This window comes from Delphinapterus leucas, chromosome 11 (genome assembly GCF_059928025.1).
Source record: "Delphinapterus leucas isolate spDelLeu-1000000601 "Yukka" chromosome 11, BTC_Dleu_Yukka2, whole genome shotgun sequence".
Taxonomy (NCBI): Eukaryota; Metazoa; Chordata; class Mammalia; order Artiodactyla; family Monodontidae; genus Delphinapterus; species Delphinapterus leucas.
The window spans coordinates 97,048,472-97,071,553 of NC_143139.1; the positions used below are offsets into that span (position 1 = coordinate 97,048,472).

General features: G+C 42.5%; 1 protein-coding gene across 1 annotated transcript in view; it reads right to left on the reverse strand.

Annotated features, from left to right (window-relative positions):
* Positions 1 to 23,082, reverse strand: part of EFCAB6 (EF-hand calcium binding domain 6) — a 215,550-nt gene that overhangs the window by 137,558 nt on the left and 54,910 nt on the right. The window contains 2 exon segments of the mRNA XM_022596843.2: positions 4,920 to 5,025; positions 7,200 to 7,310. Coding sequence (XP_022452551.2) covers positions 4,920 to 5,025; positions 7,200 to 7,310 — 217 coding nt within the window.

Here is a 23,082-nt window from a genome sequence, read left to right on the forward strand (position 1 = left end):
ACTCTCCATTTCCATCTCTATCCTGAGGCAACGAATCTACTTTCTAATTCTCTGTATTTGCTTTTTTCTGGATATTTCATGTGAACAGAATCATGCAGTATATGCCTCTGTATGCACCTTCCATCTGGCTTCTATCACCTACTGTAATGTTTCTGAGGTTCATCCATGTGCTGCATGGGTCGGTATGTTGTTCCTCTTTATTCCTACTCCACTGTATGATAGGGCACATTTTGTTTACCTTGTCATAAGCTGATGAACATTTTGATTGTTTCCAGTTTAGAAATTATGAAGAATGTTACTATGGACTCTTGCACACAAACCTTTGTGTGGACACCTGTTTTTATTTCTCTTGCACAGATACCTAGGAGTGGAACTGCTGGGTCATGTGGTAAATTTCCACTGAAAATTTTAAGAAACTACTGTGTTGTTTTCCACAGCAGTTGCACCATTTTCCATCCCCACCCGCAGTGTATGAGTTCCATCTCCACAATCTCGCCAACACTTATTGCCGTCTGTCTTTCTGACAGTAGCCATCCTAGAGGGTGTGAAGCGATATATCTCATTGTGGTTTTGATTTGCATTTCCCTGATGACTAATGACATTGAGCATCTTTTCATGTGCTATTTGGCCACTCCTATACATTCTTTGGTGAAATGTCTATTAAAATCTCTTGCCCATTTAAAAAATCAGGTTGTCTTCTTATTGAGTCCTAAGGATTCTCATATATTCTAGATACAAGTCCTTTACCAGATATATAATTCATATATTTTCTCTCAGTCTGTCATTAACGGTATCTTCTGAAGCACAAAAGTTTTAAATTCTGATTAGTCCTATTTACAGGTTTTGTTCTTTTATGGATCATGCTTCTAGTGTCACATCTAAGAAATATTTGCCTAACACGAGGTCACAAAGATTTACACATATGTCTTCTTCTGAGACTTTTACCGTTTTAGCTCTTATATTTAGGTCTATGGTCCATTTTCAGTTAACTTTTGTATATGATGTAAAGAAAATGTCTAAATTCATCTTTTTGCATATGGATATCCAATTGTCTCAGCACCATTTGTTGAAAAGATTATCCTTTCTCCTACTGAATTGGTTGAAAATTAATTGACCATAAATGTAAGTGTTTATTTCCACACTCACAGTTATGTTCTGTCAACCACTAAGTCTATCCTATGCCAGTACCACACTGTCTTTATTACTGTCGCTTTATCCTAAGATTCAAAACCTGGAAGTTTAAGTACCTCTAACTTCCTTCTTCTTTTCCAAAATTGTTTTGGCTATTCTGCCACCTTTGCGTTTCCAAATGAATTTTTAAGATCAGCTTTTCAATTTCTGGAAAAAAGCCAGCTGGGATTTTGATGGGGTTTGCATTGAATCTACAGATCAATCTGGAGAGAGTTTCCACCTTAATCATATCGACTCTTCCAATCCATGAATATGGAATGTCTCTTCACTTATTTACATCTTCTTATCCTTTTAACAGTTTTTTATAATTTTCAGTATACAAGCCTGGCACTTCTTTTCTTAAATTGACTCCTAGGTAATTTATTCTTTTTATGCTATTGTGAATGGAATTGCTTTCTGAAGTTCATTTTCAGATTGTTCATTGCTAATTTATAGAAACAGAACTGATTTTTGTATATTGATCTTGTATCCTGTGACCTTGATGAGTTCATTTATTAGTTCTAGCAGTTTGTGTGTGTGTGCATTCCTTAGAATTTTCTATTACAATATCATGTTGCCTGTGAATAAAGACTGTTTTATTTACTTCTTTCTTCCCAATCTGTAGGCATTTTATTTCTTTTCTTTCCTGATTACACTGTCTAGAACTTCAGTATAATGTTGAAAAGAAGTAGCTAGAGCTGATATCATTGTGTTTTTCCTGATCTCGGGAGGAAAGTATTTAGTCTTTTACCATTAACTATGCCGTTAGCTTTGGGTTTATCGTAAGTGCCCTTTATCAGGTTAGGGAATTTCTTTTCTATTCCTAGTTGGTTGAAAATTGTTATCCTGAATGAGTGTTGAATTTTTCAAATATTTGTTTCTGCATCTATGATCATGCAGCTTTGTCCTTGTTTCTATTAATATTTTGTATTACATTAATTGATCTTTTGGAAGTTAAACAAACCTTGCAGTCCTGGGATAAATCTCACACGGTCGTAACATTTAATCCTTTTTACATGTTGCTGGATTCACTTTACTAATATTTTTTGAGAATTTTTGCAACTATATTCACAAAGGATATTGATCTGTGATTTTCTTTTCCTGTGATCTCTTTGTCTGGCTTCGGTATCAGGATAATACTGACCTCAGAGAATTAGCTGAGAAGTGCTCCTGCTATGCCTTCTGAAAGTTTGTAAAGGATGGCTGTTTGTATAAGCAATCTTTCTAGCCTTCAATGTAGAGAATTTTGCACATTTTTCGTTAGATATATTTCTAGGTATTTGGTTTTTTAAAATATTTTTAGAAATGATATTTTAAAACTTCTTTTTCTAATTGCTTACTGCAGGTTATAGAAATATTATTGATCTTTGCATATTGACCTTGTATCCAATGACCTTCTCAATTCTATTATTACTTCTAATATTTTTTGGAAGATTCTTGTGGACTTTCTATGTAAAGCCATGTGAGGTGCAAATAATAACACCGAGAATAAGAGTACGTGAACAGGCAGAGTACAGATTGTTTCCGGGCGCAGGAAAATGAGCCACAGCTGATGTAAATGGAAGTGACCAGGGTGATGGGCCCGTGTGGAGGGAGGATGCCAGTGTGTGGAGGCAGCACAGACAGCTTCTTGGAGTGGCTCTAAAACATCTTCTAACAGCTCTGCGCTCCTCTCTACATCAGGGGGACCTGCTTCCCAGGGCTGCCCTCTGTGGCTAGGCAACATGCCATCACTGCCCACTCCTGGCTCTCTCCCTCTGCTCTCCTTCTCCTTCCAGGTCCCAGAATGTGGCCAAGACCCAGGTAAATGGTCAGAGGGGTTGGAGCGGGCATGTCAGTTGGAAACCACGCCCTCTGCAGCCCTCAAGTATCTGATGGCCGTGGCTCTCGTGTGATGCCCCAGAGGGTAAGCTCGTTGTCAGCAGGGACTTCACCTCATTCACCTATGAGTTCGACCTAAGTGCCCATGGCCGGGTCCGGCATGGGGCAGGCACTCAATCCCCCACCTTCTCAGGTGTGTCCGTCAGTCTGTCTGCCGAGCGGTACATCAGTGACATATTTGGCACGGTAAGCATTATTACAGTCCTCCATTAGCGGAGATGAAGATTTCACCATTTTTAATTAAATTACTTCTTCAATATACTAACACAAGCTGAGGGGGATGAACACACGGAAGCCTTCGTTTATCTTAAAGAGGTGGTCCACCCGACATGCTACAGGGTGGCTCAGCGCAGGGCGGAACGCGCCCGCTCTGGAGCAGCCGGTTCGAATCCTGGCCCCATCACTCACTAGCTGGGAGCCTCAGGCCGGGCACGCGCCCCCACGTTCCTTTCCTCAGCAAATGAGGGTGAAATGAAAGAACTGAATGAAGATAATGATAGTGTCTGCCTCACAGAGGTGCTGAGAGGCCGAAGTGAGAGAATAGGAGAAAATCACTGAAGACAGGGCCCGGCACACAGTCAGTGGCACTATTCCTGTCCATCCTGAGAGAACAGGTCATATAGGCATAAAGATTAATGACAGCTGGTGGACCAACTAAAGCGTCTCCCCCACGAAAGCAGGACCCCAAACCTTGGAATCCACACTGCAGCGGCATTCTAGATGGACAGAGGTGCGGCGCTGCAGCCTCCGGAGCAGAGAGCAAACCCCGGACCCATAGGTCCACCTCCAGGCCCTGGGAGCCTCCCCAGAGCCCTGCCCCACAGCGCAGACTGCCCCTCGCTCGGCGGACTTCGCAAGGTAGACACTGAGGCCGAGCGGCTCCGCTTTGGTACTCGCTCATGTATGAGTCTGAGGCAAAGTAATTCATCGCACTCCTGGTTAGTTACTAGAGATTCAGTTATTGGATGTGCTCAGTAAATAACTAACTTGGGAGATATTGCTATGCACCAAAAGCATCCGGATGCTGCTTTCTAAAATAAACATGGAAGTGGGACAGGAGCTAATGTTTCAAGCAGAGTCATGAATAAGCCTCCCTTTGCAGTACAACTAAGTAAGTAAACAGGCTATTTTGGAACTAAGAGAATGTTCCTGTCACGGGCTACAGTTGGCTGTGAACCCATACACTCTAGGGTGGGACGTGGGAGGGTGGGTCAGCGGGCCTGGATTAGTCCTTAAGTAAACAGCTAATGATGACTAGCCACTCCAACTTTAACAACCTTGACACACGCTGTTCTCACCCCCTGGCATTTATATTGCAGTAACTTTTATGTCTTCTATCCTCCCAACTAGACCCAGCTCTTGAGGTCAGGCTTTGTATCCCTAAGGACTCAATATTTCCTAGCATGTAACGGGAGCACAAAAGATATTTGTTGAGTGGATAAATGGACGAATATACAGTTTTTATTGGTCCTGTTTTGAGTACTAGCTTTCTTTGAAACAATGAGTTTTTCACCAGAGAAGGGTTTCAAAGTCTTACAGAGTTGGGGCTTCCCTGGTGGCGCAGTGGTGGAGACTCTGCCTGCTAATGCAGGGGACACGGGTTCGAGCCCTGGTCTGGGAGGACCCCACGTGCCACAGAGCAACTAGGCCCGTGAGCCACAACTACTGAGCCTGCGTGTCTGGAGCCTGTGCTCCGCAACAAGAGAGGCCGCGATAGTGAGAGGCCCGCGCACCGCGATGAAGAGTGGCCCCCGCTCGCCACAACTAGAGAAAGCCCTCGCACAGAAACGAAGACCCAACACAGCAAAAATAAATAAATTAATTAATAAACTCCTACCCCCAACATCTTAAAAAAAAAAAAATCTGACAGAGTTGATGATCAGCAGTGCTTTCTTCAACGATGCACAGTGATCTTCATGTCTAAATAACTTTGTGATAATGTTTTCCTTGCGAAATTGATTTCTAAAGTTGATGCTACAAGAGAATTAAGAGAAAAACAGGAATAAGATTATGTTCTTGAACTTTGTTCTTAATGCAAAAAAAAAACAAAACAAAAAAAACACCACCCTAAGAACAACTATAATAGTGCTTTATTTCTGGATGGCTCCTTTCCCTGAAAGTGTCATGTGCTTGTGAGGGCCCATCTGTCACTCAGTTAACGTGGTACCTAGTAAAGGAGCTGGCATGCATGCAATTCCCATAGGCACCAATCAGCTTTGCTGAGCCATCACCCACCTCTTCCCGTGCCGACTAGCTGTGGCCAGCCCTCTTGCCGATCTGTGCCTTTGGTCTCAAAAAGGACCAGGAAAGACGCCTCGATCACTGCTGAGACAAACAGCTCCCTGTACAGGCAGCGTGCTGTAGCCCACTCGCCAACATGCTAACTGAGGGCACACATTTCCAGTGTTGAAGCAGTGAGGATGTCAACCTTCACAACCTCTCCCTCCCTGTTGACAACGGCCATGACCACCAATATTATCAGACCCATCTCCCTTTCTTGCCTCTTGCTTTCATCCCCTGAGCTCAGGGCCAGCAGTCTGCATGTACCCTTGAAGGCCCATGATCATCCATCCACTCTGGAGATCAAGGCCAACTTCACCAGGGACTCTGATCAGAAAGGGGGCTGGAGAATCTCCTAACAATATACACTTGTTGGCCGCCCTTTTCAGTGTTCAATTAGACAGTTTGACATTTTCCACTAAACAAAGAATGATCGTGAATCATACTGGCTCTGAACAACTCTCAAATTGTTTAGGGGAGTTTACTGCTGCATCTGTACAGCCGTCTTAGCTTTTACCAGTTGTGTGAGAACATATAAACACACACACCCTTACCACCACTTTTAAGAAACATATAAAGTGGCAGAGGGCTTCCCTGGTGACGCAGTGGTTGAGAGTCCGCCTGCCAATGTGGGGGACACGGGTTCGTGCCCTGGTCTGGGAAGATCCCACATGCCGCGGGGCGGCTGGGCCCGTGAGCCATGGCCACTGAGCCTGCGTGTCCGGAGCCTGTGCTCCGCAACGGGAGAGGCCACAACAGTGAGAGGTCCGTGTACCGCCAAAAAAAAAAAAAAAAAAAAAAGTCTCATGGCATTGCAAAATGTCTCCTGGGGGGCCAAGATTGTTCCCAGTTGAGAACCACTGTTTTAAAGTAAAGAAAATTCACAGGTTAATTCTTACAGTCCTGGACAAGGTGCTGTGAGACAAGAAAATTGTAAAGAAAACAAGTAATTTCACTTAAGAAATGAACTCACAGAGCCGCATCCCAGAAATGCAATGTGTGGGGAGTGCAGTGGGCTCCGAATACCTGGAAGGCTGGTGACCAGGGCAGTTCATTAAATATTCATAAATTCCCCAAGACAGGGATAGGACCCAGCAAAACGGGAATTAACTCTGTGGTACATTTTTCTTTACAAGAGCGTTTTCGATGAACGTGCTGAGGTTATAAAGTCTGTTTTTTCTTTAAGATTTACATAGGGTGGTCAGTACAGGGTACACATCAAGATAAAATAGTTCTTAGAGGGAAAGTCTAAATTCGAAAATGTCATATTATTATTTTTTTATGTTTTGGGCCACCACCGCCCACCACAATTTATGTGATAAATATAAATCTGAAGTTATAACAGACGTTAGAGGGAAAACAAAAACAATGGCACTCAAGGCAAATAATCCACAATATTTGCACCATGCAGAGAGCGGCTGGAAAACAAGCTAACATACATTGCTCTTTTCCATATGATATTTAACAAATATGTGTTTGTACACAATTTTACAAGATTATACTTAGTGCTCAGAGAGTGATGTTGGCAGGGTCGGTGTGTGTACTGAGGGTATTCGGGCTCCGTTTCTGCGTCCGTGACTCACTAACCCTATGACCTAGTGAAGACCCCATATAGTCTTACTTTTTCATCTAGAAATTGGAATAATAATTATACTTACCTTATAGTTTAAGGCAGTTTTAAATAAGAAAAATATGTGGAAAATAATTTATAAGCTATATGTTATTACGCAAAAGTTGGTAATTATTCAAAGAAGACTAATTTGTCATTCAATAAATGAAGAAAAAGTAATTCAGCTATTCTCTAACCTTTTACATATTATGATATGTGTAACCAAAATTTAGTTTAGTTTAGTTTTTGTTTTACATACCTATTTCTTTTTGTCAGGGGAATTTTACTACCAGCTTCCAATAACTGAGGCTCATAAAATGATGTTAAAAATTGCTTCCAATTGACTTTAGTGGTGGTTTTAAGTCCAAATCTGGATTTAAAAAAAAACAAAAATAGTATTTTAAACATTTTTTTCTATAACGCTGCATGGATTAGATACTTAATATTGAATTGAAAATGGAAGCAGTGAATTTATATGAAGTTTCATATCTAAGGTAAACAAAAAAATTTAGTAAAATAATAGTACAAATTGGTTTTTTAAAAGCAAGGAAAAACCAAACTGATTACTACATCTCCACGCCTTTATATTCTGTTAGCAGTAGCATACACTGAAGGAAGAAACAAGGGATTTGATTAAAATTCTAACGTCCACGGAACAATCCTTTCAAATTCGTTATTTGAAGAGCTCAGTTAGAGTGGTGGGCAGAATACAGGCCCCAAGGTGTTCACGCTCTGAGTCCAGAAAACAGAGAAATAAGAGGGAAGATTTCTGGAGAAAAGCTTTAGATACGCTTGGGTGAGCCCCAAGCCCAGCGCAAGGCAGGATGTATGATGTGTACCCCTCACCTCAAGCCTTGTGGAGAGAACTGCTCTACTTGGGAGTTTGCTAGATGCCCCTGCCATGGGGGGGGGTCTAATGCATCAGTGCCTGACGCCCTCATAGAACAGAAACCTCGCAGATGAGAGCCGAACTGCTGAGCCATTGACCGAAAATGGGGGCGGGGGCAGGTGGGGAGGTGTTGGCAAGACTGCTGGCTGACTCTCAGTCATCGGGGAAATAATGCAGAGGGTCTCGTGTGAATCTGATGTGGGCCACAAGCGAGAGAGTGAGCGTGAGCGTAAGCACACACAGACACACAGGGTCATCTAGGTCCTGCCCGAGAAGGCCACCTGGAAGAATGAACAGACCTTAATAAAGAAGGTTTTCCCTCCCTGTTTCCAGGTTCCCAGGGGCTGAGGAGGGAATAAGCGATCAGCTGAGATGGAGATGCATTCGCCTTCAAAAATCTGTGGATGTGACAGCGAGCGTGAAGCCCAGAGAGACAGTAAAGACTCTCATGAAAGGAAACACCTTCAGACAGACACCTGTTAGGGCCAGAAAGTGCAGTTTCCAGCTCACAGCAGAGCCAGTCCAATAGGAACCTTCCTCTCCCTGCTCTTTCTCTCCTTCCTCTGGGCATTCCAGGTGTGGAGGAGTCAGAACCCGCGTTTGCAACATGAGGAAGGAAGAGAAGTGCAAAGCGGAGACAGGGAGAAGCAGCCATCTGTGTCCCCTTTATTCTTGCCTGCAACAGACCCTAACTGGGTAGGGAACACAATTCACATTTAAATCAAGTCTACAGCTTTGACCATAATGTGAAACTGGCTATTGCAATTACTAAGCTGAGGCTCTTTGTGTGATCTGAAACAAACCAAAAAATCAAAGTCTGCTCATGCTTTCATCCAAGGGAAAAAGAACTAATCCAGCTGAGAAAATTTAAAAGGACAGTGGGCAAGAAAATTAAGTTGCCTTAAGATTACAGTCCATGAGCCTTGCCAACTCAACTGAGGTTACATTTGCACGCATCCATCCAACTATCCATCCATTCATCCATCCATGTATGGCGCCAAGCCACCATCTTTCCTCACTTGAATTACTGCTATAGTCTCCTAACTGGTTTCCTTGTACTTACTCTTGCCTTCCACCAATATATTAATATTTTCATACTTTAACCAGCCTGCACTTTTTGAAATGCATATGTGATCAGATTACTCTCTTGCTTAAAATCTTTCCATGCCTCCCCACGGCTCTTAGGATGAGAATTAAAATCCTTCGGTAACGTACAGCTTGCACAGTTTGACCCTGCTCACATCTCCAGCCTCATCCCATATCGCGCTGCCCCTTGCTCTCTTGACTACGGCCATGCTGGTCCTTTGGTTCTTCAAAAGGCTTGCGCTCTTCCTCGCCTCAGGCCTGTATGCTTGTTGCTGCCTTTGCCAGTTGCCACATTCTCCCCACTACCTACCTCCCCCACTTTAGGTGGTTAATTCCACTCCTCTTTCAAGTCTCAACTTAATCATTACTTTCTCCAGGAAGCCTTCCCTGATTTCCCCAACCAGGCGCTATTTGCCCCATTGCACTAGGTCTCTATCCTTTACAGTATTTATCCCTACCCAAGTATTAATAACATTCGCAGTCAACGCTTGTACAGCACTTTATGATTATGGCTATAGCAGCTAATGCTTGATTGGTTATTACTTCTACTTCTGCTATTAGCACCATGTATGTGGTCATGAGGAAGAGAGAGAATTGACTGACTAATTGATTTCATTACACGCACATGGCAACATATAATAAGTAGGTTGTGACGGTGGCTTAATTCACTGCTGTTCGCATACAAAACAAAGTTTCATCTTTCATACTCAATCTTGCTTCCCCAAACTTTGCCCACTGTGTTGATACAGTTTGTTAATGCTGTGTATTTTCACCTTAAGTTTCAGCAAGTTAAAAATTAATTTTCTATATTGGAGACACTGTGGCTACTATTAAAATTAGAATCAGCTGCATACATTATGTTTAGGAAATTACCTTGCTCTTTGGTAAAAATATCAAATTAGATCTTCACTACATACCATATACTAAAATAAACTCAAAAGAGATCAAAAAGTTAAATGTAAAAGCTAGGACCATTGAAAAATGAAAAAAAAAAATCTAGGCGTATATTCATCTGGTATTTGAATGAGAATGGAATTTTAAGCAAAATTTAAGAAATCACAAACTTACTTAATTACATCAAAATAAAAAATTTCTGTATACCAGAAATATTAAAACAAAGTTTAAGAGCCAAACAAAAGACTTATAAAGTTACCTATAATAATTATGCATGACAAATTGTTAATAGTCTTAAAACACAAAGTACTTATACAAATTAATATGAAAATATTAACTTCTTTCAGTAATGGTGGAATAAGATCCTGTTGGACCAATCCTCTTACAGATAATAACAAACTCTGGGCATAATATCAAAAGAAGCTACCTAGGGCTTCCCTGGTGGTGCAGTGGTTGAGAGTCCGCCTGCCGATGCAGGGGACACAGGTTCGCGCCCTGGTCCGGGAAGATCCCACATGCCGCGAAGCGGCTGTGCCCGTGAGCCATGGCTGCTGTGCCTGCGCGTCCGGAGCCTGTGCTCCGCAACGGGAGAGGCCACAACAGTGAGAGGCCTGCGTACCCCCCCCTAAAAAAAAAGTAGCTACCTAAAAGCACTATAGAGTGAACAGAAGTGGGCAAACTCTGGTGGGAAATCTATACTGAGAGGAACTGAGTTGTGAGGAGTATTTTCAGTGCATCTAGCCCAGGGACAGGCACTGCAGCATGAGGGGTGGCACAGGCACCAGTACAAAAAAAAAAAGTGGCCTTTATAGCCTGGAAAACTAGAAGATCAAACCCAGGTAAATCATAAACCTAGAGAGAAAGAGGAAATCCTGGAAGAGAAAGAGCCAGAGAGGGGTCCCCAAATTCTGTCCCACCACATTTCTGGCTGGCTCCTGAATCTCACGCGATCAGAACCTACTCAAAATAGCTTAGCTAAACACAAAAGATCTGAATTAAGATCAGAACTGCCACCCAAGAAACAGAATATGCAGCTTGAGTTCAAACAAGATAAGTATGCACTAAAACAAAAGAAACAACATTCATTGAAACAGTAATTATAACAGAACTTATAGTCTCCATGATTTAACATTCAAAATTTCCAGGATAGAATCTAAAATTACAGGAATACAAGGAAACAGGAAAACGGAACATTAGTAAGGAGAAAATAAAGTCAACTGAGAGGAATCCCAAATAACCCAAATGTTGGTATCATCAGACAAGGGTTTTAAAATCAATGATTATAAGTATCATCAATGAAACAAATGAAAACATGCCTAAAATGAGTCAAAAGATAGGAAATCTCTGGACTTCCCTGGTGGTGCAGTGGTTGAGAGTCCGCCTGCCGGTGCAGGGGACGCGGGTTCGTGCCCCGGTCCAGGAAGATCCCACATGCTGCGGAGTGGCTGGGCCCGTGAGCCGTGGCCGCTGAGCCTGCGCGTCCGGAGCCTGCGCTCCGCAGCGGGAGAGACCACAGCAGTGAGAGGCCTGAGTACCAAAAAAAAAAAAAAAAAAAAAAAAAAGACAGGAAATCTCAATAGAGAAATGGATATAATAAAAAGAACTAAATGGAAATTTTAGAATGATAAAAATACTACCTAAAATTTTTTTAAAAATCACTTGACAGAATTAAGAAAAGAATGGAGAGGATAAAGGGGAGAATGAGTGAACTTAAATACAAATCAACCAAAACCACCCAATATAACACAGAATACACATATATTTATAAAATGAATAGAGTCTCAAAGACATAATATAAGACAGTCTTACATACATGTAATTGCAGTCACAGAAGGAGAGAAGAGAAAGAATAGGGCAGAAAAAACACTAATACTTGAAGACATAAAAATGACAATTTCCCCCAAATTTAATTGATATACATTTACAGGTTTAAGATGTTCAGCAAACACCAAGCAGTATATCCACGGAAAAGGCCAGGCCAAAGCACGTCACAGTTAACAAAGCTGAAAGTCAAATTCAAAGGGTAAATCTTGAATGCAACAAGAGAAAAATTACTCACTACATACAGGAGGACAGAGATTTAATAAATGACTTCTCATCCAAAACACTGGAAGCCCAAAGGAGTGGAACATCATAATAAAGTGCTGAAAGAAAGAACAGTTACCCAAGAGTTTTCCATCTCAGAAAATATCAGTCAAAAACGAAGGAGAAATAAACACATTCCTAAATAAAACTAAGGGAATCCATCTTTAGTACACCTATACCTCAGCAAAGGAAGTTCTTCAGGCTGAAGGAAAATGACAGCAGATGGGGATCATGGCTCCTCAGAAAGGAATTAAAAGAGGGTTAGAAATAGTAAATATCTGAAAAATTTTTAAAGGCTATTTTTTTGCTTTTTTTTTTTCTTATTTGTTTATGGCTATTTAAAGCAAAAAAAAAAAAAAGAAAGAAAGAAAGAAAAAGAAAAACCCACATTATTTTGTGGGGTTTATAACATAGGCAGATATAATACATATATTATCCATAGTACAAAGGACACGGGGGGCAGGATATAGACCTATGTGTTACATGGGTTCTATATTTTATGTGAAGTGGTACAGTATTAACTGTATGTAGACTGGGAACACTTAAAATGTATATTATAGTCCACAGAACAACCATTAAAAATTATGCAAAGAAGTATATCTACAAAGACTTTAATAAAATTAAAATTAAATTCTAAAAACGGTTTCAAATAATCTAAAAAGAAGGCCAGAAAAAATAAACAAAAAGCAAAAGGAGAAAAAAGTGGGAAATCTAAATCCAAACATATTAATAACTATTTAAAATAATAATGGACTAAATGCTTTAATTAAAAGATAGACATTATCAGAATAGATTTTTAAAAAGCAAGATGCAAATTTATGCTGTCATAAAAGAGATACATTTAACTTAAAGACACAGATAGGGTAATACTGGGGTGGCCAAAATGTTCGTTCGGGTTTTTCCATACCATCTTACAGAAAAAACCTGAACGAACTTTTTGGCCAACCCAAATATAAAGAGGATACTAACTTAAGCCATGTGATCAAGGTCAACATCAATGGTGACAAGTCATACTGATACTATGTACCCTTGACATGATGTAATGAGAATGGTATTTGACCTCCATGGTCTTCTTCCCATTACCCTAATCAGCCAAATCCCGACTGAGGGACGTTCTATAAAATATCTGACCAGTAATCCTGAAAACTGGCAAGGTCATCAAAACAACAAGGAAAATCTAAGAAACTGTGAGAACCAAGAGGAGGCTAAGGACATGCGACTACTAAATGTAATGGGGTATCCTAGACAATAACATGGAACAGAAAAAAGAATATTAGGGGAAAATTGAGGAAATATGAATATAGATTTCAGTTAATAATAATGTATCAGTGTTAGTTCATTAATTGTAAAAAAATGTACCATACTAATGTAAGATGTTTATAAGGAAAACTGGGTGTGGGATATACTGAAACTCTCTGTACTATCTTTGCAATAATTTTGTAAATGTAAAACTGTTCTAAAATAAAAAAGTTATTTTTGGGGCTTCCCTGGTGGCGCAGTGGTTGAGAGTCCGCCTGCCGATGCAGGGGACATGGGTTTGTGCCCCGGTCCGGGAAGATCCCACGTGCCGCGGAGCAGCTGGGCCCGTGAGCCATGACCGCTGAGCCTGCACGTCCGGAGCCTGTGCTCCGCAACGGGAGAGGCCACAACAGTGAGAGGCCCGCGTACCGCAAAAAAAAAAGTTAATTTCAAAGGTTTTTTTAATAATATAAAAAGTGCTCCTGTTATAATATTCTGTGAGAAAACAGAACATATTTTATACCTCATATGGTCTCGACTATGTTAAGCATGTATGGAGTATGTGTACATGTACACACATAAAAATTCTAGAAGGAAATATACCAAAATATTAATAGTGGCCATCTCTGGCTATTACAATTACGGGTAACTTTTTCAGTGGTTTCCCCTATTTTCTAGTTTGAGCCGGTACAGTTTTTATAATCAACATGAATAAACACAATTTTCAAAAAATAGCATCAGCACATAATTTTGCTAGAAATCACGAGTAACCGTTATTAACCCAAGTTACGAAGATGGATATTGCTGATTTCTTTAATTCTTAAAAATCCCCAGGGGCTCCTTTTATTGCCTCAGGCAGCTATCCCTCTGGATTCTGATGTTGGGAGTCCAACATCATTCCCAATCCATGTTTCCCATCCCATGAATCCAGGTAGAGACTTACAGCAGCATGAGACCCCATCTATGGGGAAGGGAGAAGCAACATATAAATTTGTCATCAAAGGCCCAAGTTCCTGTTGGGAAACTTTCTCTTATAGCTACAGCATGGGAGTAATTACCATAATAAGCCAGAGTGAAATCAGGGTGTTTCAAACCACTGGGATTTCTGGCACTAGCTAACTGACCACAGGGTCTTTAGGAAAGACTAAGGCCCTGCCTGATATATACAGAATATACAGAAAATTCTAGGCTGATGGGCAGAAGCCTGACTTGAGTCATTACACTGGGAATTCATGGCCTCTTGCCCGGGTCACAGACCTAAACCAATTCACACACCCAGAGACCTTTAATTGAGGGGGACTCTGCAATCTAGCCATGGGCATATACTGAGAATTTTCCTTCAAACCTTGCCCAAAGGGCCCGAGGAATATTCATTCAAACTTTGCCCAGAAGGTCCTTCAGCCATTTACCAAGGTGACTATGCATTGAGGGAAGGAAAATACCTTAGCCTTTCAGGGTTATTAGATCATCCCTCCTTACTAATGATAATTTCTGGAGAAGCAAAATGCCAGCATGGTGTGTTCGTCCAGAGTGGAGGCTTATGGAGGTGATAGACGGAGCCCAAGTCCATTCACAATGGGTCCAGTAGGATTACAAGCTCATCCCATGGCTACTTCTCCAGGCTCAGAATATATAATGGAAATAAATAACCTTAGCCACTGCAGAATCCTCACACTGATTCTCTGTTCTGTGAAATAAGGGCTATGATGGTAGAAAGGGCCATGTAGAAGACCCAACCCTTTATAAGAGAGTCAACAAAAAGTAATACCACTTCCCTGGGGTAAATGTACAGATTGGTACCACCATCAAAGAATAGAAAGATGAGGGGTGGGAGAAGGACTGACTTCTACCATATTCCCATTTAAATCACCTGTCCACCAATGCAAAAGCTACTTGGGTATTAGAAACTGATTAGACTGGGACTTCCCTGGCGGTCCAGTGGTTAAGACTCTGCGCTTCCACTGCAGGGTGCACGGGTTCGATCCCCGGTTGGGGAACTAAGACCGCGTATGCTGCTTGGGGCGGCCAAAAAAAAAAAAAAAAGTAAAATACTTTAAAAAATAAACAAAGCAAGAAGCCGACTGGATTACTGCACATTTAATCAGGCGATGACGCCGATCACACATGCAAATCAACACACACACACACACACACACACCCGCACCTGGTATGCAGCCAGAGACACAGAGAATGCTAATTTTTAAATTACCATCAGTAAAGTTTCCCTTTACATGGCAGGGAGATCAGTATACCTTGACAATATTACTCAAGGTTGTGTCAACTCACCTGCTTTCTGCCATAATGTAATATGAAGGGACTCTACCAAGCCTTGCCCAGAGGGTCCTGCAAATATTTACAAAGTAGCTGTGCTGTTAACCATCACACTGGCCTGATTTTATTAACAGGACCCAGTAAGAGGGAAGTAACAAGTATCCCAGAGGCCCTCAGAGCGGGAGGAGATAAACCCCATGCAAGTTTAGGGGTCTGCCGTTCCGGTGAAGGGTCTAGGGATCCAGAGGCCTGAGGCATGTTGGACTCGTCCCTCTAAAGTGAAAGACAGGTTGTTATACCTGTAGCACCCATCACAAAGAAAGAGGCGCATGCTTGAAAGACGTCTGGAGGCTGAAGACAACTTTGTCCTGCTATTCTGATCCATTTTCGGGTAACCCACAAGGTTGCCAGTTTTGAGTGGCACATAGAGCAGGAAAAAGCAGTTGCAGAAGGCCCAGGCGACAGGGTAAATTGCTGTCTCAGTTGGGCCCACAACAGTAAATGTTAATGAAAGTGTCTACGGCAGACAGATGCTGTGTGGACCCTAGAGCAAGCCCAGGTAGGAGAACCACTGCACACATTCCTAGAGCTTTGCCATGAGGCTCTGTCCTCTTCTGCCCTTGGCCTCTGCTGCTGAGCTCTGGTATTCACGGTGAAGGCCTGGTCACGTGACAAAGTGATCATGAGACTCGCCCTGCCCAGAAGAGCAGGTGTTATTGGATCTGCTGAGTCATACCATGAGATGTGTGTAGCAGCAGCCCACGTTAAGTGGGAGAGGCATAGGTGAGGCCAGGCCCGAGCACGTCTGGAAGGTGGAGGCGGAGTCTGCGTGAACAGGTGCCAGACTCCCATGGGACCTTCTCACGCTGCTCATTGACCCCTCAACCCACACCCGCGGCTTCACGGGCAGGTCCACGGGTTAACAGAGGAAAGGCATGGGCGTGGTTAGTAGACGGGGGTGGGCAACGTGCTGCCAGCAGCCTCGAGTGGAGCGCTACAGCACTCAGCCCCACTCAGGGGAGGCCCTGGAAGATGGTAGGCATAACTCCACATACACCTAACTGCCTACTCTGGAAGGATGAATTTATGTATTGATTCATGGGCAGTGACTGATGGGCTAGCTGACTGCTCAGGGACTCAAAATGAGTGAGACTGGAAGACTGGTGACAGTGACACCTAGAAAAGAGGTATCTGATGGACTCGAGAAAATCAGCACAGCTTATAAAGGTATTGATGTCCCAGGTAAGTGCCCACTGGAAGGCATCCCGGTTGGGTCATCAGGAGGAAAGCCGACCTGCCCGGGGGATGCCAGTCAGTCACTCTCCCCAGGGAACATGGTGCTGTCCATGGTCTTCCAGATGAGGCTGTGCATTGGTGTGAAAATACAGACTCGTCATCACTAAAGCTGAGCTGGCTGCTGCCGAGCCCCCCAGGCCCCTTCCTCCAGGGGGGCTTTCCGCCATCTGGTAGGGATTACCCTGGACCTCCTTCGTCATGGAGGGGGCAGTGATTTGTCTTCACAAGATACATATTCCAGATACAAATGTCCATTCCCTGCCTGAAATGCTTCCATCGTTACCAGCGTTTGTGGACCTCCAAAATGCTTTACCCATCACCATCATGTCCCATGCAGCACAGCACTTACCAAGGGACTCATTTGATGGTGGTGAAGGTGTGGCAATAGTCTCAGACATACAGAACTCACCTGTCTTACACATACCCCATCACCAGAACAGACGTGAAAGAATGGTTGGGCACCTTGTTGATGACTCAGCTACAGAGCCAGCTGAGAGAAAAATACCCTAAATTCCCTGTGGGGTAAGGGCGCTGTTCTGCGGGATGCATTACATACCCTAAGGCAGCTGTGGCAGCCCCACCAAGAGACGACAACCAAGGACTGAGACCCTGTGAAGAAGGCTGGGTACCCTACCAGGTGAGTGATGCTGTCCAGCAAAGATGCTGGCAGAGAAGTTAAGAATGGATGATGGATGAAGGAGGCTATAATTATCAATTTAGATCTCATGACCAGTTACAATAATGCAAATTTTAGCAGCTCTTTTGTGTGTTGTTTTTGTTTTCCTATTCCCACCCCACCCCCTGCCTTATTTTTTAAAAAGCGCTGATTATAGCTAACATTTTAGATTTCATGTGGGAGACATGACTTTAAGTAGCTCCTGTTTGGGGGATACACGGTTTTCATTCCTACAAAGGACAAGGGTTTTCATCCCTCCAAGGTTTCTAAGGCTCAGAATGGTAAACGGTACCTGATATTTTTCGTTTGTCCATCCAGGTCCATTCTCCACCCTCCTCTACTCTGCACAGTACCCTGGTGGGTTGCTTCAACTGGCCCCTCGTGCCCCTGGCTTTCAGATGGGTTGGCCAGTGGGAGGTGCCAGCAGGAGATTGGAAGGTGAGAGGAGAGAGAAGGTGGGCTAGTTATCCCCCCAGCCCCTCCCTGCTGGGCTGCAGCATGGCTGTGGCCACACTCTCCTGCTGAAGGCCTTATCTGCTCTTGGGTGGCTCTCTCCTTAGGTCACCCTCTAGCTCCTCTCACTAACTTCTCCCTCTCTTGCCCCTTCAGGCCTAGGAGAGATAAATGCTTCCCCATCTACTGATTTCACTTGGTCCTGTGCTCACCTGGGTAAAAGATCCTTCAATAAACTCAGATGCCATCTGCTTTCTGCCTGGACCCTGCCCAATGCATGTCCAGACACAGAAGACCACAGCTGAATAGGGACCAGCTCCCTCACCCCAAAATCTCTTCGTGCCGCCCGCCTTGAGTCACACCCTCCCCCAGCCCAGTCCTGGCAATCAGTGATCTCTCCTCCATTCCCATTGTTTTGCCTTTTCTAGAATGTCATATAAATAGAAGAAATCCTAGACACACGGCTTAAAAGGGTTTGGGCAATAAATGAAAATATACCCCGGGGTATTGCTTCTACACTTCATATAATTTGGGCTAAATGGCTTATTTTTGGTTTGCAAAGCTTCTGCCAGGCTACTAATGTCCCCAGCGTGGATGGGAAAATTCTCACCAGGAGATGCTTCTGAGTGGGGACCTGCTCACATGATGGATGGATGAAGCCCAGTCTCCGGTGAACATGTAAGTCACAGCATTTATTTCATCCTCTCAACTCTCCCAAAACCTCATTCTTCATATTTAAACACTGGCTTTGTTTCTAATAGATCTATTTTATATGAAAAACACAGCATCTTAGTAATAAAGGTCAAGTTATCTGTTTAATTAAAGCCTACCATTACATTAAAATACATACATACATATATATATATATATATATATATGGAAAATAGCTTTTAACGTCCCTAAAATATTATTTGGATCAAGATTTTATGCCTCATTACCAAGCTGTTAGGGTTTTTAACTTAGGCCCTAGATCTTGAGTATTTAAAAAATAAACTCAAAATGACGCCCATTTTTTTTCTTTCCATTCTTAAATTTGTTAGAAGAATAATTTCTCAAATCATTTTATTGGGCATGAGAATTTAGATTTTATTTTACTTCCTCCTTTATTCTTTTCTGTATTGTTTGCCTTAAAGAAAGGAAGAGTTTTTACATTTTATTTCTCAAATGAAAATGCAGTAAAAGGGGCTTTTTTGTGTGTGCGCACTTTTATGAGTTTCAACACATGTGTAGAGTTTAACACATGTAACCATCACCACACGCAAAATCCAGGACAGCTTCATCACCCACAGCCTCCCTCCTACTGCCCCTCAGGACTCAGGCCCTCCCCCGCCCTTAGTCCCGGAAACCACTGATCTCTGCTCGGTCCCCATTGTTTTGCCTTTTGCCGACTCTCATACAAATAGAATCCTACAGTAGGAACCTCTGAGACCGGGTTCTTTCACTCAGCAGAATGTCTCTGAGATTCATCCATGTTGTAGGTATCAATAGTTCCTTCCTTCCTATTGCTGAGAAATATCCCATCGTATGGACGTACCAGCTTGCTTATCCCGTCACCTGCTGAAGTACACTGGGTTGGTTCCAGTTTGGGGTGATTATGAATTGATCTATCAACATTCATGTACAGGTTTCTTACTGAACTCTTAAATCATTGTTTAAATACAAAGATCATAGAGAATTTGCCCAAAACAATCATGGACACATCTTGGTAAGCTAACAAAAATACTAAACCTAAATTTAGAAGGTGAATTATGGCTTCTTGTGATGCTCCGAGTGCAGAGGTCGAGGGGAGTTACGCTTGTAGCAATACCAGGTGTCCCAACTGTGCCACCTTCTTGGGGGGCTTTAAAGGAGAGCAAAGGAAAGAGGAGATCAGCACCACCCCGGGGCCACCCCAGTGCCACTCGCTGCAGGAAACTAGTCCCACCTCTAATTCATTTTTCCTAGGCCATTGCTTTCATGGTAGAGTCCAGCAGATTCTCTCTTCTTAGGAGGTGACATAATTAGTGGTAAGTCCTTTACAATCACTATGTAAATTCAAGAAACGGGTGAGAAACAAATAACTGTGACAGTGCAGGGAAGCCAGTGTTCTTTCTAAAGATATAACAGAAAATATAAGGGCAGTTGGATGGGCAATTGTAGACAGAACCTTGTACAGAAACGTCCATGAACAAGAGAAATCTAGATTGATGAGATAGAAAATAGAAACACACATTAAACCAAATTAGGGATAGAATTTAATATGACAAAGTGGACATTAAAAGCAATGGGAGGGCTTCCCTGGTGGCGCAGTGGTTAAGAATCCGCCTGCCAGTCCAGGGGACACGGATTCGAGCCCTGGTCCGGGAAGATCCCACATGCCGTGGAACAACTAAGCCCGTGCACCACAACTACTGAGCCTGTGCGCTAGAGCCCGCGAGCCACAACTACTGAGCCCGAGTGCCACAACTACTGAAGCCCACGCGCCTAGAGCCCATGCTCTGCAACAAGAGAAGCCACCCAATGAGAAGCCTGTGCACTGCAATGAAGAGTAGCCCCCGCTCGCTGCAACTAGAGAAAAGCCCACACACAGCAACAAAGACCCAAGGCAGCCAAAAATTTAAACAAATAAATAAATTTTAAAAAATTAATAAATAAATTAAATAAATAAATAAAAGCAATGGGAAAGGGACTTCCCTGGTGGCGCAGTGGTTAAGAATCCGCCTGCCAATGCAGGGGACATGGGTTCGATCCCTTGTCTGGGAAGGTCCCACATGCCGCAGAGCAACTAAGCCCATGCGCCACAACTACTGAGCCCGTGTGCTGCAACTAGAGACGAAGACCCAACACGGAAAAAAAAAAATGGCACTAGCCAATGGTAACATGTGGGCTGAAAGTGCTTGTTTTACCCAGGACAATGGAAACACTGATTAGCTTTAGGCTTTACAAGTTTAGAACACATGTTAAAATTTTAAGGATGATCAATATAAGAATAGAAATAAAATATTTAAGTCTCAAGGCAGTGGAGGAAAAAAAAGAGTAATAAGAAAAACTCAACCGAACCAAACATGATGGAGAAAAAAGAAAGAACCAAGTAAATCATAGAGAGTACAAAGTAAAGTGGTGGGGAAAATCCAAATACATCTATTACAACAAACGGAAACAGACTAAACTGGACCATTACAAAGGTAAAGATGTTCATTTTGGAATTTTAAAAATACAGATATATGCTATTTTACAAGAAATACGCTGAAACCATGACAATAAAAGAGTGAAAACGAGAGGTTGGGAAAAGAGGTACCTGACAAATACTAATCAAAAGAAAAGTGTTATGGGTATTTTAATAGCAGATAAGATAGACTATAAAAGCCAGAGGGATAAAAGGGTAGTGATCTAATTACAAAGGGGACAGTTGGCCAGGAAGATATGACGAAGCTTCACTTCCAGATATGTGCACCAGGAGGCATACCAGATTTATAATTCCTTATATTAGCACTTGGGAGTTCACCCTGCTGTTGCCTCTTGCGCCCTGTTCCACTGGGAATTCTGGGTGGGTGACATGACAAAGGTCATGACTCAGAAATCCCTGGATCCCTGGCTAGAACACGTGAATACCACCACATCTCTGGCCGCCCTCAGCCTCCTAATGCACTCACTCCATGTGCCCATCAGTCTTCACAGCCATCATCCCCTGGCAGCCACTCTGGCCAGGAACTCTTTGTTATTTATTTCTGCATTCTTAGCACCTCCCATAATGGCCAGCATCAGTAGGCATCCATAAAGTTATAATTTTGAAGACTATGAAGCCAATGTGAAGAACGGTATAATATGCATATTCCTACTTAAAAAGCGTGATATAAAACTGTAGGTGCATTTTGATTACAAATATGTAAAAATTATATATGTATGTGGATACAAAGTGGAAGAGAATGTGGAAAAATGAAAACAGTCAATTGGTTATGTAAGGTGGATGGTGACTTTTTGTTTTTGATTTCTATTACTGCTACTACATTATTACTTGTGTCATTTTGAAAATGAAACAAAAAGAAATGGCTATACAACTCTTAGCTATCCAAGAAAGTAATTCCTAAAAGATTTCACTATGTACAGGCAGGAAAATAGAGCTGTTTTCTGAGCCATGGAAATATTTATGCCCTTCGCTCTAGAAGCCATGGTGGTAACACACAGGCGACTCTCTCTGGACACACAGGGTGCTGAGAAGGGAAGGAAGTGCTATGGGAAATGGGTCCAGCTGGTCTAGCTCAGTCCTATTTTTTCCTTCTCGTTCTCTAATGCCCCTCCTTTCTAGGTAACCCCAAGGTGTCCTCCAACTATTCAGAGTTTCACAGGACAATCTTTCCATCAGCCTCAATCCCATGTCCCCGGAGAAGAGGTTCTCTGAGTTACCTGGACAGAAAACCAGGTAAATTAAATACAGTATTCCTCACCCAAAGTTTGGTCTATATATATCATTTCCAACTAAAAGTAAACAGGAGTCCTTGGAGAAATGGCTGATTGCAGGTCTGAGGCAAGAGATGTAGCAGAAGAGCCTAGAGCATTTCGTTATACCAAGAAATGTTATCAAAGACTACTAGGGTCACACCAGCAGGACTCCGGAGCCAACACAAAAAGCCTCCCAGTGGCCACGACACAACAAATTGAGTATCAAGGAGAATAATAACTGTAATGAATTGAAAGGCATCAAATATGTTAACATTCATGAGCTCATAATAACATTTAAGAAAAGTCACTCATTGCTCACTTCTGGAGGATGCTAGGAAACCAATTCATTATTTTGAAAAATAGTAAGTGAAGGGAAAGAACCAAGGAGATCCTACCTTTTCTACACTAACTGTGTCTCATTGTTACCAAATGCTTGGAAAGGGGAAGTTTGCATTACAGAAGTACTCCAACTAATAAAGGAGCAACAGTAGACACAGAGCGTCACCACCTTACAATCCCTAGTGAACTGATGGATATAGGGGTGATCAACAAGGGCTGCTAACATCACAAGAAGAAAGACAAGCAGTCCATACATGCTTGCTACCACCTATGAAGTGTTCTTGCTCCCCAAATTGAACGTGGATCAGTGCATGTATCAATTCAGGGGCAGGGACTGGCGAGGAGGGAGACAGGAGAGCACATTACATGTCACCGTGGGTTGCAATCAGTCAGATTCAGATTGTAAGAAACTCTACATAACAAACAATCCAGACTTTTTCTACAAATGCATCTTAAGGGGGGAAAATTAGCAAATGGAGAGAGACCCTGCAGATT